This window comes from Pongo abelii, chromosome 2, assembly GCF_028885655.2.
Source record: "Pongo abelii isolate AG06213 chromosome 2, NHGRI_mPonAbe1-v2.0_pri, whole genome shotgun sequence".
In the NCBI taxonomy this organism is placed as follows: Eukaryota; Metazoa; Chordata; class Mammalia; order Primates; family Hominidae; genus Pongo; species Pongo abelii.
The window spans coordinates 90,718,178-90,735,983 of record NC_085928.1 but is presented as its reverse complement, the minus strand read 5'-3'; the positions used below and the strand labels follow the sequence as shown (position 1 = coordinate 90,735,983).

Here is a 17,806-nt window from a genome sequence, read left to right as displayed (position 1 = left end):
CAACATGAGAAAGGACTAATACAATACCCAAAGCCAAAAAATACAGAAGTTCAGGCTTATATATTCTTCAGAATTTTTGACCTAGTCTCCCCATCACCATACTTTGCTCAGTTAAAGAAAACCTGCCACGGCCGGATGCAGTGGCTCGCACCTATAATCCCAGCACTTTGGGAGGCTGAGGTGGGCAGATAACCTGAGGTCGGGAGTTTGAGACCAGCCTCACCCACACGGAGAAACCCCATCTCTACTAAAAATACAAAATTAGCCGGGCTTGGTGGCACATGGCTATAATCCCAGCTGCTTGGGAAGGCTGAGGCAGGAGAATCACTTGAACCTGGGAGGTGGAGGTTACAGTGAGCCGAGATCGTGCCATTGCACTCCAGCCTGGGCAACAAGAGCAAAACTCTGTCTCAAAAAAAAAAAAAAAGAAAAGAAAACCTGTCATGAGGCTACTGTCTGAAACCCTTTGATGTAAAAATTCTCAATTCTTTTTTTTAACTTTTATTTTATGTTCAGAGGTACATGTGCAGATTCGTTGTATAGGTAAATTGCATGTCATGGGGGTTTGGTGTACCAATTATTTTGTCATCAAGGTAATAGAACCCAAAAGGTAGTTTTTTGATCCTCACCTTCCTCCCACCCTCCACCCTCAAGTAGACCCTGGTGTCTGTTGTTCCCTTCTTTGTGTCCATATGTACTTTAATTTTTAGCTCCCACTTTTAAGTGAGAATATGCAGTACTTGGTTTTCTGTTCCTGTGTTAGTTTGCTTAGGATTACGGTCTCCAGCTCCATCCATGTTGCTACAAAGGACATGATCTCATTCTTTTTTACGGCTGCATAGTATTCTGTCCTGTATACGTACCACATTTCCTTTATCTAGTCTACTGTTGATGGGCATTTAGGTTGATTCCATGTCTTTGCTATTGCGAATAGTGTGGCAGTGAACATTCACATACATGTGTCTTTATGGTAGAATGATTTATACTCCTTTGGGTATATACCCAATAATGAGATTGCTGGATTGAATGGTAGTTCTGTTTTTAGCTCTTTAAGGAATCTCCACACTGCTTTCCACAATGGTTGAACTAGTTTACGCTCCCACCAACAGCGTATTAGCATTCCTTTTTCTCTGCAACCTTGCCAGTATCTGTTTTTTGGTTTGTTTTGTTTTGTTTTGTTTTTACTTTTTAATAATAGCCATTCTGACCAGTGTGAGATGGTATCTCTTTGTGGTTTTGATTTACATTTCTCTAATGATTAGTGATGTTGGGCACTTTTTCAATGCTTCTTGGCCATATGTATGCCTTCTTTTGAAAGTGTCTGTTCATGTCCTTTGCCCACTTTTTAACGGGGTTCTTTGTTTTTTGATTGTTGATTTGTTTAAGTTCCTTATAGATGCTGGATACTAGACTTTTGACAGATGCACAGTCTGCAAATATTTTCTCCCATTTTGTAAGTTTTCTGTTTACTCTGTTGACAGTTTCTTCTGCTGTCCAAAAGCTCTTTAGTTTAACTAGTTCCCATTTGTCAGTTTTTGTTTTTATCACAATTGCTTTTGGCGTTGTCATCATGAAATCTCTGCCAGCTCTTATGTCCAGGATGCATTTCCTAGGTTATCTTCTGGGACTTTTATAGTTTTGGGTTTTACATTTAAGTCTTTAATCCATCTTGAGTTGTTTTTGTATATGGTGTAAGAAAAGTGTCCAGTTTTAATCTTCTGCATAGGGCTAGCCACTTATCCTAGCACCATTTATTGAATAGGCAGTTCTTTCCTCATTCCTTGCTTTTCTCAATTTTGTCAAAGATCAGATGGTTGTAGGTGTGTGAAATTATTTCTAGGCTCTCTACTCTGTTCTATTGGTCTATGTGTCTGTTTTTATAACAGTACCATGTTGTTTTGGTTACTGTAGCCTCATAGTATAGTTTGAAGTTGGGTAAAGTAATACCTCCAGCTTTGTTCTTTTTGGTTAGAATTGCCTTGGTCATTCAGGCTCATTTTTTCCATATTAATTTTAAAATAGTTTTGTTTTAATCTTGTAAAGAATGTCATTGGTAGTTTGATAAGAATAGCATTGAATCTATAAATTGCTTTGGGCAGTATTGCTATTTTAACAATATGGATTCTTCCTCTCCATGAGCATGGAATGTTTTTCCATTTGTTTGTGTCATCTCTGATTTATTTCAGCAGTGTTTTGTGATTCTCATTGTAGAGATTTTTCATCTCCCTGATTTGCTGTATTCCTAGGTATTTTATTCTTTTTGTGATTATTGTGAGTGAGCTTGTGTTCTTGATTTGGCTTTCAGCTTGGATGTTATTGGTGTATGGAAATGCTACTGATATTTGTACACTGATTTTGTATCCTAAAACTTTGCCGAAGTTGTCTGTCAGATAAAGGAGCTTCTGAGCAGAGACTATGAGACTTTCCAAGTACAGAATTATATCATCTGCAAAGGGGATAGTTTGACTTCCTCTCTTCCTATTTGGATGCATTTCATTTCTTTCTCTTGCCTGATTGCTCTGGCTAGGACTTCCCACACAACGCTGAATAGCAGTGGTTAGAGAGGGCATTCCTGTCTTGTTCTGGTTTTCAAGGGGAATACTTCCAGCTTTTGTATATTCAGTATGATGTTGGCTGTGGGTTTGTCATAGATGGCTCTTACTACTTTGAAGTATGTTTCTTCAATGCCTAGTTTGTTGAGGGTTCTTAACATGAAGGGATGTTGAATTTTATTGAAAGCATTTTCTGCATCTAATGAGATGATCATGTGGTTTTTATTTTTATTTTTATTTCTGTTTATTTGGTAAATCACATTTATTGATTTGTGTATGTAGAACCAACCTTGCATCCCAGGGATAAAGCCTGCTTGATCATGGTGAATTGGCTTTTTGATGTGCTGCTGGATTCAATTTGCTAGTATTTTGTTGAGGATTTTTGCATCTATGTTCATCAAGGATATTGGCCTGATGAACAGTGTTTTCTTTTTTAATTGTGTCTCTGCCTGGTTTTGTTATCAGGATAATGTTGGCCTCATGGGATGAGTTGGGGAAGAGTCCCTCCTCCCCAGTTTTTTGGAATAGTTTTGGTAGGAATGGTCCCAATTCTTTATACATCTGGTAGAGTTTGGTTGTGATTCCATCTGGTCCCGGGCTTTTACTGGTTGGCAGGCCTTTTATTACTGATTCAATTTCAGAAGTCATTATTAGTCCGTTCAGGGATTCATTTTCCTCCTGGTTCAATCTTGGGAAATTTCCAGGAATTTGTCCATTTCTTCTAGGTTTTCTAGTTTGTGTGTATAGAGGTTTTCATAGTAGTTTCTGAGTAGTTTCTCCACTCCATTTTTGTGGAGCCAGTGGTAATATCCCCTTTGTCATTTCTGATTGTGTTTATTTGGAACTTCTATTTTTTTCTTTACAAGTCTAGCTACCAGTCTATCTATTTTATTAATTCTTTCAAAAAACCACCTTTAAGATTCATTGATCTTTTGTATGGTTTTTCACATCCCATTTCCTTCAGTTCAGCTCTGATTTCAATTATTTCTTGTCTTCTGCTGGCTTGGAGATGGTTTGCTCTTGTTTCCCTAGTTCCTCTAGTTGTGATATTAGGTTGTTAATTTGAGATCTTCATAACTTTTTGATGTGGGTGTTTAGTGCTATAAACTTCCCTCTTAACACTGCTTTTGCTGTGTCCCAGAGATTCTGGTATGTTGTGTCTTTGTTCTAATCTTTGAATAATTTATTGATGTCTGCCTAGATTCCATTATTTACCTAGAAGTTATCCAGGAGCAGGTTGTTTAATTTCCATCTAATTGTATTATTTTGAGTGATTTTCTTAGCACTGATTTCTGTTTTTATTGCTCTGTGGTACATGAACGTGGTTGATATGATTTTCAAAAATTTACGTAGGATAGTAAAAATTCTCAATTTTAATTACATTATTATTTGGTCTAATTAAAATCTTGTTGCTATTGTAAGGGCAAATTTTGCCATGTGAAGTTTTGTTTGGGAAAACCATTGGCCAGTGCCTTGATCATTTGCTCTAATTATAAAATGAGTTTTTACATACATAAGCTTATGTAAAAGAAAAGTAATCTCTAATTCTACCATTGCCACTTGATATATTCTTATGTAATGTTATATACATAAATATATATATTTTAACAAAATTGGGATCATTTTATATATTCCTTCATTCATTCTTTCACTCAACAAATGTTGATGGCACCCCTCTGCCAAGAACCAGAAATGAGCTAGGTAGTCAAAATCCTTGCATCCATGGAACTAACATCATATTGGAAGAAGTAGGCAAGTAAACCGTTCCAAATTGTGAAAAGTGCTGAGCAAAAAAGAATAAGGGAATAGAGAGAAAGGTGTACATTTTAATTGCAGGGCTCAGGGAAGTCTATCTGGGGAGGGGACCATTAATGAGGACCAATTAAGGTGATAAAGCAGGTCATATGGCTACAAGGGATAAGAAAGGAATTCTGGGCCAAGGGAATAGCAAGTGTGAAGTCCCCGAGACAGGAATGTGCCCTTCTACATGATGGCTCTAAGGGATAGGAAAGGAATTCTGGACAGAGGGAACAGCAAGTGCAAAGGCCCTGGCCTGTGTGCAAAGGTTTCTACACTGCTATTTCCACTTCAGTCTATCAGAAACATTTCATTTCAGAAATATTTATTGAGCAGCTGCTATGTGTCAGGCACCATTCTTTGTGATGGGCAGACAGTAATGAACATCATAGGCAAAAATCTGCCCACAAGATACAAGCAAGTAAATATATAATGTACCAGTTGGTGAACATGAAACTGAGAAAAATGAAACTGGAAAAGGAACATAGGGAATTTAACATAGGATGCTATTTATATGTGGTGGGCAAAAAAGCATCATGATACAATGAAATTTGAGCATTGATTTGAAGAAAGAAAGAAGGAGCCATGTGGGTCCCAAGGGATGGGAGTGCCCAGGGTAAACCTTTAAGCTACACATGTTCTTGGTGAGTTTGAGCAGCAGACAGAGGGCCTATGCAGCTGGAGTGATCATAGGTCTCTGCTATGGGGCATGTAGGTTCCTGCTCCATAGCCTTATATGATTTATATTATTGTTGTTGCTGTCATTATGGCTTTCATTTGTGATATAAAAGTTTACATTTATTTGTCACTCACTATTTACCAGGCATTGTGCTAAACATTTGATCTATACTAACTTATTTTATCCTCACTATCATCCTACAAGAGGGTTACTGTTATTATTTCAACTTACAGAGAGGTAAACTGAGGCCTCAAGTAGTCTAGCAAATGGACACACGGGTAACAGGTAGTAAGTGTCAAAGTAAGGACTAAAACCCAGGTCTGCCTAATGACAAAGTCTGAACTTTTAACTCAGATTAGAGAAACTTAGTTATATTACTGATGCCTGTTTACAAAATGGCACTAAGGGATAAAAGGTTGAACCAGCTTCTTAAAATACCATATTTATTCCGAAGATATAGATCCTTGACTTCAATCAGAAGCTTGTTTATGGAAAATGACTTCTTACTATTTTTTCTATTTAAATTAAGCGGGACCTCAAATCCTTTTTTCTTTTTTTTTTTTTTTAGCAATGAGATCTCATCCTGTTGCCCAGGCTGAACTGGCTGGAGTGCAGTGATGCAATCGTAGCTCACTGCAACTTCAAACCCCTGGGATCAGGTGATCCTCCCACCTCAGGCTCACAGGTTGATAGGACTACAGTCATGCCCCACCATGTCCAGCTAATTTTTTAATTTTTTGTAGTGATGAAGTCTCACTGTGTTGCCTAGGCTGGTCTTGAACTCCTGGGTTCAAACAATCGTCCTGCCTTGGCCTCCCAAAATGCTGGGATTATAGTCAAAACCAACTTAAAAAAACTTCTTAGTGTCTTCATTTTAAATAGGAAGATCAGTATTCCATAAGGCAGATGGCCAGCCTTAGAATCCTTGCTCCTCCACTTATTAATTCATGACTTCAAGCAATTTGTTTAACCTTTGGTGTCTCCATTTCCTCAACTACAAAATGGGGTCAGGATTGGTATCTATTTCATGGTGCAGTTGTCAGGATTAAATGAGTCAAAACACATAAACTTGGAATAATACTTGACACATAATAAGCACTCAATAAATGTTACGTATGAATATTATTATTTGAACGAATAAATCTAACATAGTTTTCTCCAATTTCCAATTGAAAGGTCTTCACATGACTATTCTATTTTAAGTGTTTCCCCATTCTATGGGCCTTTCTACAAGTCTATTTCTAATTGTGATGAATATAAATAATGAAAACCATCATACTATAGGTAATGCTTTAAAGTAACTGTGGGCCCTAACAAATACATAATATCAAGAGAACAGAGCTCATATTTTGCATTTTTTAATCCTCTGTAAGACCTTCCTCAATACTCAGCACATTACTCAAAAATTACTATTTGAATAAAAGCATGAATGAATGAAGGTACCAGATTGAACATGAACAGAAAGTCATGATTTGTCACAGTCAATCTGGCTTATTTATTTGTAACTATTCCTCCAATTTCAAATTCAGATCCAAACACTTGAGTTTCTTTATTCCAAATATTTGTATTACTGTTGAAACAGCTGTAGATATTGTATTTGTTTGCTTGTTTATACCTCTCCCTCATCTCAGAAAGGCTCATAAGGACATTTAAAAACCAAGGTGTAATTGAATGAAAATGAAAAGTAAAAAGAAGAAAGGGAATATAAAACCAAATAAGGAATCCGGTTAAAATACCCATGCCATCAAAACCCTATGAATGGGTCACACATTGGCCCTTAGTTTTCTGGAGCCAACATGAAAAAAGGTAAACTGGTGAGTTACATAATTCACAACAACAGCCACTGGATGGAGTGACTTGCAGAAGATTCAGCCACTCTTAGTAGTGCGACCTTCCAGAACATTCTCCACAAAGATCACACCTAACAAATGTCTGGCACCACAGCATCTTTAGAGTGTAAAAGCTCCCTCTGTGTAGATCATGGGATCATGATGAAAAGTAATTCAGCCACACCATGAGAGCAAGATACAGAGCAAGTCAGATGCACTATGTCCTCGGGCAGGAAAGAAACACATGCCAAATTTTCTACTTGAGGAGGTTATTATTAAGAACAAAAGGGCAAACTGTTTCTGTTGGCATATCAAATATACTTTTTTTCTTTCCTGGTCAGCATTTTTATTATTTTAGGTAAGCAGCATGCAACATTTTTACAATAGTCAAACATATATATAGTCAATCTGAATTTTTTTAATACTATGTTCTAATGGTCTAAATCTTAGACAGTCTCTCCCACCTGCCACCCCACTCAAGTCATGAGGGAGGATGAGAGATGTAGCCCTCATCATCAGAAGTTTGGAGATGGTCTCTACAATACTCATCCCATTACATCCTAGAAATTTCGTTTGATATGGATAAAAGCTTCTTTCCCCTGCGAACAGCAGATGATTTTCAGGGTCAGACAGACCTAGATTTGAATTCTGGCTCTGCAACTTTCTATGTGTTACCTTTTATCTGTGAGTTTCAGCTTTCTCCTCTTTAAAATGGGCATAAGAATACTGTTTAATATGATTATTATAAGAATAATTTTATACAAAACCTCTCACCCATAGCAGACACTCAAAAACATTACAGCTCTTATTGTCTTCCACATAACATAGTTCCACATTGGTTAACATATTGGTTAACCAATAACATATAGATAACACATTGGTTTGTTAAGTGAACAAATGAATGAATGAATGAATGAGTGAACATTGCCATCCAAGAATCTTAAACAATTAGCAGATCTGTCTAAAGATTTGGAATTATGACAGCTGCATGGTTAAGAACTTGGACTCAGTATTCATTCAGGTTGCCTGGATTTGAATCCTGTTGCCATCATGAATTATCTGTGAAGTCTCAGACAAGCTATTCAACCATTCTCTATGTTAGTTTGACATCTGCAAATAGGATGATGTACCATTCCTTACAGGGCTGTTGTAGGAACAATTAGGTGTGGGTTATAAAGTCCTTAGCATCATTCCTGGGATATAGTAAGCATTTAATAAATATAATTATTATTTATTTTATAGAAAGATAAATATAATATCATAAAGCTTTCTTTTATTTGTTTTTCTAAATGTTTTCCCTGTTTCCAGTGCTATGGGATCTTAAAATTTTCCAAAAGGCAAACCAAATAGTTATATAAACAAATCAACTTGTTTCTAGAACTCACATTTTCTTTTACCATTTTCTATTCTGATTTGTTTCTGTAGGACTTCATTGTCACTGTAGTCTTTTCGTTTTTGTGGTTGGTGGGTTCATCAGCTTGGGCAAAAGGACTGTCTGACGTCAAAGTTGCAACAGATCCCAAGGAAGTATTGCTACTAATGTCAGCTTGCAAACAGCCATCCAACAAATGCATGGCTATCCACAGCCCTGTTATGTCAAGCTTAAACACTTCTGTGGTAAGTATTTTTCATCTATGCTTTACTGTTCATATCTTTGTTTGCCAGTCAAAATAATAAGAAAAACATCTCAGAAGTCATCTTGAAAATCGTTGCCTACAAAACCAGGCCAATCAAAAGGTAAGACACTTCACCTTAGGTGCAGGATGATCACTTGGCCCTCAGGTTTTTTATTGTCAGAATCCATCATTTGTAATGTTGCTGATTAAGGAGTTTTTATTAAGAACCCCGCAGGTACTGGCAGCTGCTGCTTAGGTGACAGTCCAGTTGAAACTCTAAGCCAGAAGCAAATATAAAATCTGAACTTTGGCCGGACACAATGGCTCACGCCTATAATCCCAGCAATTTAGGAGGCCAAGGTGGGAGGATCACCTGAGATCAGGAGTTCAAGACCATCCTGGCCAATATGGTGAAACCCTGTCTCTACTAAAAATACAAAAAAAAAAAAACTAGCCAGGCATGGTGGCACATGCCTATAGTCCCAGCTACTCGGAAGGCTGAGGCATGAGAATCACTTGAACCCTGGAGGCGGAGGTTGCAGTGAGCCAAGATCAGGCCACTGCACCCAAGCCTGGGCAACAGAGTAAGACTCGGTCTCAAAAACAAAAACAAAAAAAAACTGAACTTTAAGGTTGAAGCCAGACAAAAGTTAAAAGGAATATTTGAGGGCATACAAGTTCCTGGGAGAAAACACTGTTCAAGCCACGTGTAGTTAGAATACACCCAACTGATTAGAGAAAAATACAAAGACCTAGTAGGGTGAAAAAAGAAATTTATAATGTAAAAAAGTACTTATAATAGCTATGGTAATTTTTGAATTTTCTCCATGCTTCTGGTTTAGTTACTTTATAACTTCGGAAAAGCTGCACTGTATTAGTTGAACAAAGTCAAATGTTATCATCAAGAGTTATGGCTCTTACAAGAAAAGAGAAAATCTGACAGTTAGCAGGGACACTAAATTGGATTTTTAATTTATAAGTGTAAGAACTTGTATTATTCCAAAGAAAGAAGCTGTATCTGAGAAATACATAAGCTATAATGGCAGCAAAAAGCAGCAGTTATCGAAGAATAGAAGGCTCAGCAGTGTTTGCTGAAAGCACATTCTTTAGCACACCCTAGAAATAATTATCTTTGCTTCAAGATTAACCTGTGTTTCTACAGCTTTCTGAAATTCAGTCTGCGAAGGCACTTAAGAAGAGAAAAAGGGTTGCTACTCTGACTGGACTGTGATTTCTGCTTTGGTGAGATAGTAACCATGAAAATAAACTCTGCATTAGGGTCTCACAATCATTTTTATTCATTGCTGACCACACTTGTAAATGAATACTTTGAGGTATATGTTACCATATTTACTTATACTTCTGTAGTTTGTTTATAGACAGTATTTAATGAAAGTTATTACAACCCTGATCTCAAAATCTAACAGGACAAAAATAAAATTGCTTGATATGTTTGTTAGTTTAATAATTAATCTCCCAATAAATTATGACATTCTGCATGGTTATTCTAATTCCACTTCTGATATATCTAATAATTTTTAGACTAAAAGATAGAAATTATGAATGAAAAACAATGTGATGTGTCTCCTAAAACCAAAATAAAGAATGAATTGAAACCAAATAATGTGATGTGTGTGAAAGGACAGGTCCAGTGGTGTTGTAGTGATGTATCCATATCAGTTAACAGTCTTCTAGTTCCTAGTGACAGAAAATTCAGTTCAAACTGGCTAAGGCAAACCAATCCTCATATCCCTAAAATCTGTTTTTGCAGTCCACTTCTGGTACCAATGTGTGTACGCATTAGAATAATCAAAGCTGATTTTAACTACAACAGGAAAAAAGTATTTGGAAAGATATTAAGTAGCTCATACAACTTGATGAAACCTGAAGAAACAGGTTCCAGAAAGAGCAGAATCTAGAGCAGAATGAGAGTCCTAGATGTTCAGTACCAAATAAAGAGTTGCCATTAGTGGAAAGTTTTACCTAATCTTGCATTGCTTTGCTCAAAATGCAAAGTTCCAGGACAGAGCTCAAGCCGTTTGACTGAAACTTGGCTCTGCAAAGAAAATCAGATCTCTATTACCAAAAGCAGGGGAAAGGACATTAATCAACCAAAACACAATATTTTTATTACAAATTGTTTGGCTTCAAATCATATTGAGCTAGCTTATGCAAAAACTGAAAATAGTTGGAAAGACATTAAAAGTGTGTCTTCCCAGGGCAAAACCCAACAGCCAAGAACTGGAAGACTGTCAGGAAGCTGGACAGTTCTCATCCTCCATCTCTCATCTCTCTTTCTTTCTGTGTCCCTGTCCCTTTCTGCATGTTTGTTACATTATTCTCTCTTTTCAGATGAAACTTTATTTCTTTTCTTTCATCCACACAGCAGAAGATAGCCACTCTGCAGTTTCTAAGTTTATATGTATTTTTTAAAGACTGAACGGCTTGGACTGAATGAAAATCACTCAGGTCCAATTGCAAATTTCTGGTAGAGAGAATCTCCTTTGCCCACCTTAGGCCAGATGCCCATCTTAGTCTCATCAGTTATGAATAGAGGGTTTGGAGAATGATGTAGTAGAAACATGACTCAGAGAACACACTTTACTGGGCAAACATAGGTTTTGGAGTAGGAGCCAGACACATACCACAATAAATGACCTCTAGAAGTAAATGAGTCAGGAAATAATAGTCATATTCTCTACCTTGGTAACAAATTTACTATCTTCAAAGCACTTTGGCTATAATTTTACAGTAATACTAAAATGTAGGTAAGATATCCAGATACTACAAATACTGGGAGCTGAGGTAAACTCTGTAATCCTTAGTTTTATCATCTGTAAAATGGGGATAATTGTACAACAGACCTCAATACTGTTGAAACAATTCAGTGAGATAATCTATAAAAAAAATACTTAGCATCATGCCCAGCTTATGGCAAATGCTCAATACATGTCAACTGAAAATGGCTACTAAAATACGATCATTCCCAAATGTCATACAGTGTTAGAGCCTAAATAGAGAAGGAAGAAATAATGTTTTTAGTCTCTCAATTTCTTTCAAAGTTTCACTGAGCACAAATAGTTTAGCCATAATTTCAACTTCTGCTTCTCCAGCTTCACCCCAGACAAATCTTAGTACATCTTTTAGACAGTCTAGATCTTGTCTCCCCATTTTTTGCATGTTATGTACAGTCTCTTTCAATCTCTCTTTCTGTTGTCCACAAGTCTGAGCTTGAATCACATTCTTACCCCAATTTCAGTTCCAACAAAATAGCAAAAAAGAGTTCAAGGGCCCAGGTGACCCTAAAATGTGCCAGCCAAGAGATCTGTGACGCTGGAGTAAAAAATCAGTACTCCTTAAATATGCCCATTGAAATGCCTTGTTTACGTTCTTACTTTTAAGTAGCATTTCTTTGATGTCTAAGTTTTTCTTCAGCATCCCTTTTTTAAAAAACAAATAGTAACAGGGAAAAGAGAGAAATTGACAGATAGGAAATAGCTAAAATTACATCCCTGGACAGAGCCATGCCTGAAAAGATCCCTTGATAGTTTTTCCTTCCCTCCCCGCCTCCCCTCCCCTCCCTTCCATTCCCCTCCTCTCCTCTCCTCTCCTCTCTTCTCCTCTCCTTTTCTGTTTTCCTTTCCTTTTGTTTCCTTTTTTCTTTTTTTTTTTTTGAGATAGGGTTTTGCTCTGTCACCCAGGCGGGAGGTGCAGTGGTACAATCATAGCTCACTATAACCTGGAACTCTTGGGCTCAAGGGATACTGCTGCCTCAGCCTTCCAAGTACCTCTTCTGAGTACCTGGGACTATAGGCATGTGCTGCCATGCTCAGCTAATTTTTTTTTTTTTAAGAGACAAGGTCTTGCTATGTTGCCCAGGCTCCTCAGTGATTTTTTATACTCATATATTGACATACACTTATAAAGGTGCAATTTAATCAAGATCCCCCTTTTAATGGAAAATATTCTGGTTACCATACACATGGTAAAATGGTCCTTTATGCAAATTAGAGTTTTGTCAGTAGTTAACTAATTTATTTTGTTCAAGCAACTATTATACCTTATTTATGTTTTGTATCTCCCTCAGCAGGTAGCCTAGAGCATGGCACAAAATAGGTTCTCAATTAGTGTAAAAAGGAAGGAAAGAGGATGCAAGAGGAGAGAACGAAGAAGGAGGGAGGTCTGGATAAACCAGTCTTTAATTAGATCAGCTGGGGGCCTAGAGACTTGATTTTGGCTATTGTCTCAAGAACATCATCTCATTGTTTATGTCTCAGTTCAATTTATGCTGTAGCAAAAAAAAAAAAAAAAAAAAGTCAGCAAAATACAATTCACAGAAATGTTTTAGAAAATGATTCAGAGCATAGTTTACCATTTAGTAAGTATTTGCTAATGTGTCCAGCACTGTCCAGCTACTTTACACACATCCTCTTTAATCCTCCCAACTGTCTTCCAAGAAAGGAATTCTTGTCTCCATTCCATACAAGAAACAAAATAAAAACAGAAGAAAAAAATAAAAACAAAAACAAATAAAATAAAATAAAAACAAAATAAAAATAAAAATAAAATTAAAAATAAAATAAAAATAAAAATAAAAACAAAAATGAAGTCTACAGACTAAATGCCTTGTCCCAGGTAGCAGGGCAAGAAAGTACAGTCCCCAGGATGCCTTTGATTTCAAAGCCTATAGCGATTACTCCAAGCCTAAGATTGCATTCATGTGCTGCTAAAATATTGAAATATTTTGATAGTCTCAGCTCCAAGTCTCCAAGGCCCAGCTTCTTGACCACACCAGTGCCCCCTCTGCCACCACTACCCACAGGCCACTATGGATCATCTCACTGTCCAGAAACCAAAGGATAAATATTGACCCAGCAAGGGACTTCCAGCACCCTACTCCAGGACCGTGGCCACTGCCCAAGTCCATTTTGATTGGTCAGCGTCATGCTAGGGGGTGATGACTAAATATACTTTAATGTTATCACAGCTTTGCATTATACTACTGTTACCTGTCTCCATTAGGGGGCTGTTAAAACAGACTGCCTGTAGTTAATTCCCAAGTCAATCAACCAGCCTTGGAAAAGGCTGCAGAACAAGCCATGGAATGAGGACTTCTGTTCGGGCCTCATGCAATAGCAAACCATTCTGCTTCCATCAAACCTTAGGCCCTGGGGAAGCAACACCCAGTCCTCTGACTCAGTGACACCCTCCTGGAGAGTAAGAGGAATTTCCAAGGAAAGTTTCACATCCAGTTCTTAAGAAAATATTTTATACTTCTCTGAAACCTGCACTTTATTCATAGTCTGGTTTCAGCATTCACTTATCCCTGTGAGAGGCACAGAAAGTGCAATTATTCAGTCAACCTCTCAGTATGCTATCATGCATATGCTTATTTGCATATCACCTGTACCATTGCTTACCCTATATTTTTAATTGACTCACTTTCTTTATATGATTACAATAAATGGAAAAGCAAAAGTAGTATCTCTAACCATAAAGAGAAGATAGCCTTATAAACGAATGCACCATTATTAAAGTGAAAATTCTCAGCCCTGTGCCATCTGGAAATAATCTTACACACCATGAAGGATACTTTATTTGGAGAATAAATGATGCCTTAAGTAAGGTTTCCAGTTATGGAACCAGAAGAGAGTTTGGATCACAGATCTACTACTCAGCAAGCCACGCGACCTTAGACAAGATTTCCACATCTTTAATATGGGTAGGACAACAGCAACTTTTTCTTAGACTGATTCTTAGAGCAAGTGAATTGATACACATAAAGCCCTTTATGTAGTGCCTGACATGTAGTGCATCTAATAAAGGTCAAATATTCTAAATGAAATACCAGTTCCAAATGAAAAACTTGGAAGCGGACTCAACATTAAAGTGAAAAGTGATCTTTTGTATTGTGAAGGATTTTTCCAAAATTGAAATTTTTCTTGGGTTTTTGTCTAGTCTATCAATTCATTGGCTTTGATTCTCCTTCAGGTCTTTGGATTCTTGAACTTTATTCTCTGGGCTGGAAACATATGGTTTGTTTTCAAGGAGACCGGCTGGCATTCTTCAGGACAGAGGTATCTTTCAGATCCAATGGAGAAGCACTCCAGCAGCTATAATCAAGGTGGTTACAACCAAGATAGCTATGGATCAAGCGGTGGGTACAGTCAGCAGGCGAGTTTGGGGCCATCCTCAGATGAGTTTGGCCAACAGCCTACTGGCCCCACTTCCTTTACCAATCAGATTTAACAGAGTAGCATTTGCATTCTTCTGCAGATCGCCTCACCACCTTCCATTTCAGTGGCAGAAGAATTTTTTAAGGGTTTCAATCAATTATTAATGCAGAGAGTATTGAATGTAAATCAGAGATCTCTAGTCTTCATTAAGGCAGAAAGTCCTGGGTTGTGATAAATGATACTTAGAGATGAGACGACATGAGGAGATATATTATTCATCATAGATGGCTAATTGGAGAGTACCTTGTTATATATACAGATACTTTCATGGTCATTTTGTATGTATGTTAAAGTAGTAGAAGTATTTTGTAGCTTAAAGTCTCTAGTATGTAATATGCATAAAGTAAATCAAATAGCATTGAGTTTTCTTATGCATTTTGATGCGAAAGATGTTATAATAATTTCTGGAAGACAATTTGGTGTATCACAACATGCATGTCTTATTGTATTTTTAGTTTTAGGTCCGATAGGACTATGCATCTCTAAGTTATTTGTTTCAGAAAATTATTCTGTTTTTTTATGTGATAAATCAATGCTCATATGATTTAAGTGCATGAATAAGCATTTTCTCACACAATGAACATTTGAACTGTGTTTACGAAAATTTTCTGGTTTGCACCATGAATTTGTCAAATGGATATTTATAGGAATATATTCACTACTTTGTATACTTTGCAAATTTGTCTCTCCGGCTTTACCCAAGTTCTGAATGCATTGTAATTAAGATTTGAGTTTTTCTTTTCCCCTATTAGTAGACATTTAGTGCTACATATGATAACAGCCCAATATTTATTCTATTTACTTAGCTAAATATTTGCATTCTTGTAACCTTCTATGGTGTTTTGTGGCTCTTATCTTGTGGACCATAAATAACACGGCCCAATAACTCTTTGTGTTTACGGAATGTTGTTTTCTTGGAATAATGGAGATGCAGATATAGATACCATAGTCAAGGTACTGCCTTGCTGAAGTATTTATTTATAAAGAATATTCTGTAGAACCTCTACTACCAGCTACACTTTTAAATCCTGTTTATTTGTAAAGCTAATATGTTCCTCAGTGTAATTATTAAAAATTCTCAAGTCACAGCTAAACTTACTAATTCTGATTTGAGTGTAGCCCATAAATTAAAAATGGCTTCCATATGCCACTCTGTACCCCAAAGAGAATTCTCATGAAATATTCTCCAGAATGTATTCATTATCAGGAAAATGTCAATCTTCACTTCCTCGTTTTAACTCAGCTAAAACACGAGGACCCAATAGAGAGGGCAAGCTGAGCATCTGTATTTCCAGATAAAAGTTGTTATTGATGTACAAACTCGTTGTGTGATTAGTGATGTTGGAAGCATTTTAGCACAAAACAGCCTTGTGTCTTAGATGATATCTGTAACCAGTTTCTGAATCCTGTTGGATAAAACTGTATTGTGATATCTATTTGACGTTAATAAAGTTATTGCATACAATGCTGGCTGGACAGTGAAGAATTACAACAGTAGAACCTGGTTGGCTTTAACAATGACAAACAAAGGTTAAATGCACAGTGTCTCCAATCTGTCACCCTGTCCTTGTTTCATGAGCCCAGTGAGGTTTGTTCATTCATTCCACCATTCTAGGACTTCCTATGCACCTGTCACTGTGCATGCCACTGGTAATGCAGTAGTAAAAAACGAAAACAGGCAGTATGTTAAGAAGCTTACACTCTATTAGGAGAGACAGGCATTAAAATAATCACACCCCAATTATGCTGAGTGCAACAAAGAGAGGCACAGGATTCCACAGGAACATCTGTCAGAGAGGTTTGAACTAGTTAGAGAGAAGTCAAGAAGCTTCAGACCTCAAGACTACACATGGTTTAGCAAGGACAAGGTGGGAGAGATGCATGTCCCAGGCAGAGAACAGCCTGACAAAGCTCTTTGATGGTAGGAGACAGGATGGATATGTAGGGTTGCCAGAGTTTAATGAGCAAAAGGCTTTTCAGGAAGTGTGACTGCTGATGGGGACATGGGTGAAACCTGTCTGAAGGCCTAATCAGGAATTCTGTCTTTATCCTAAAGAAGCTAAGGGAAAGCACTGAAGGATTTTTGAGCAGGAGAGGGATGTGATGAGATTAGCATGTTGAAAGGATCTCAATGGCTAGAGTAGAGTGGATTAGAGGACAAGCGAGAAAAACATCCTGAGAATAAGGAAATAGGCCTTAACTCCTAGCATCTAGGAGGCAGTAGGCTGGGAGTGGGAGGAGGGGATGTGGTATGAGTTCTCCCCGCTCCCACCCCAACTCCCAATGCCCCCTTATTTCCTGGGACAATGGCTGGATTTGACTGCTTCCTTCAGCACTGCGCAGGAGAACAAAATGTCCTCTGCTTTATAAGCTGTCATGAACTCGGCAAAGTGGAGAAATCCTCCTAACCAGCAGTGATTTTTACCAGCCTTAGCAGTTCCAAAGCACTCTGGGCACTGATAAATGGAAAACACTACGTGCCGTGGTTGAGATAGAGACATGCTTCCACGGTCCACCGCAGTTTCGCAATAAAGACCTGCTCTAACCCAATGGGGATTTTGCTAAACTGATTTATTCCTTCAGGTTTCAAGAAAAGAGTAGTAGATTTGTTATTTATTTATTTATTTATTTATTTGAGATGGAGTCTCATTCTGTCGCCCAGGCTAGAGTGCAGTGGCGCGATCTCGGCTCACTACAAGCTCCGCCTTCCGGGTTCACGCCATTCTCCTGCCTCAGCCTCCAGAGCAGCTGAGACTACAGGCGCTCGCCACCACGCCGTGCTAATTTTTTGTATTTTTAGTAGAGATAGGGTTTCACCGTGTTAGCCAAGATGGTCTCGATCTCCTGACTTCATGATCCGCCCGCCTCGGCCTCCCAAAGTGCTGGGATTACAGGTGTGAGCCATAAAAAGAGAATGGCAGGTGAGTTTGAGTCTATGTATCCAATAAGACTAATTTGGAATCTCAGCTTCAGTGCTCACTAGCTGTGTTTCAGGGTGTGACTTCACCTTCCTGCACCTTTGTTTTTTTTAGGAGGAGGTAAAGCAAAGAAGTTAAATGGGTGGGCCCTGATATCAGACTGTCTGGGTGAGAATCAC

The 17,806-nt window shown here is 37.7% G+C and overlaps 1 protein-coding gene across 3 annotated transcripts in view; it reads left to right on the top strand.

Annotated features, from left to right (window-relative positions):
- SYNPR (synaptoporin) overlaps positions 1–16,174 on the top strand; it is a 340,575-nt gene extending 324,401 nt beyond the window's left edge. For 2 of the 3 annotated variants that reach the window (XM_009238830.4, XM_009238832.4), the window contains 2 exons: positions 8,283–8,474; positions 14,465–16,174. In XM_009238830.4, coding sequence (XP_009237105.1) covers positions 8,283–8,474; positions 14,465–14,722 — 450 coding nt within the window. In that variant the 3' untranslated portion in view covers positions 14,723–16,174. 3 annotated transcript variants of the gene reach the window in all.
- The last annotated feature ends 1,632 nt before the right edge of the window (positions 16,175–17,806 follow it).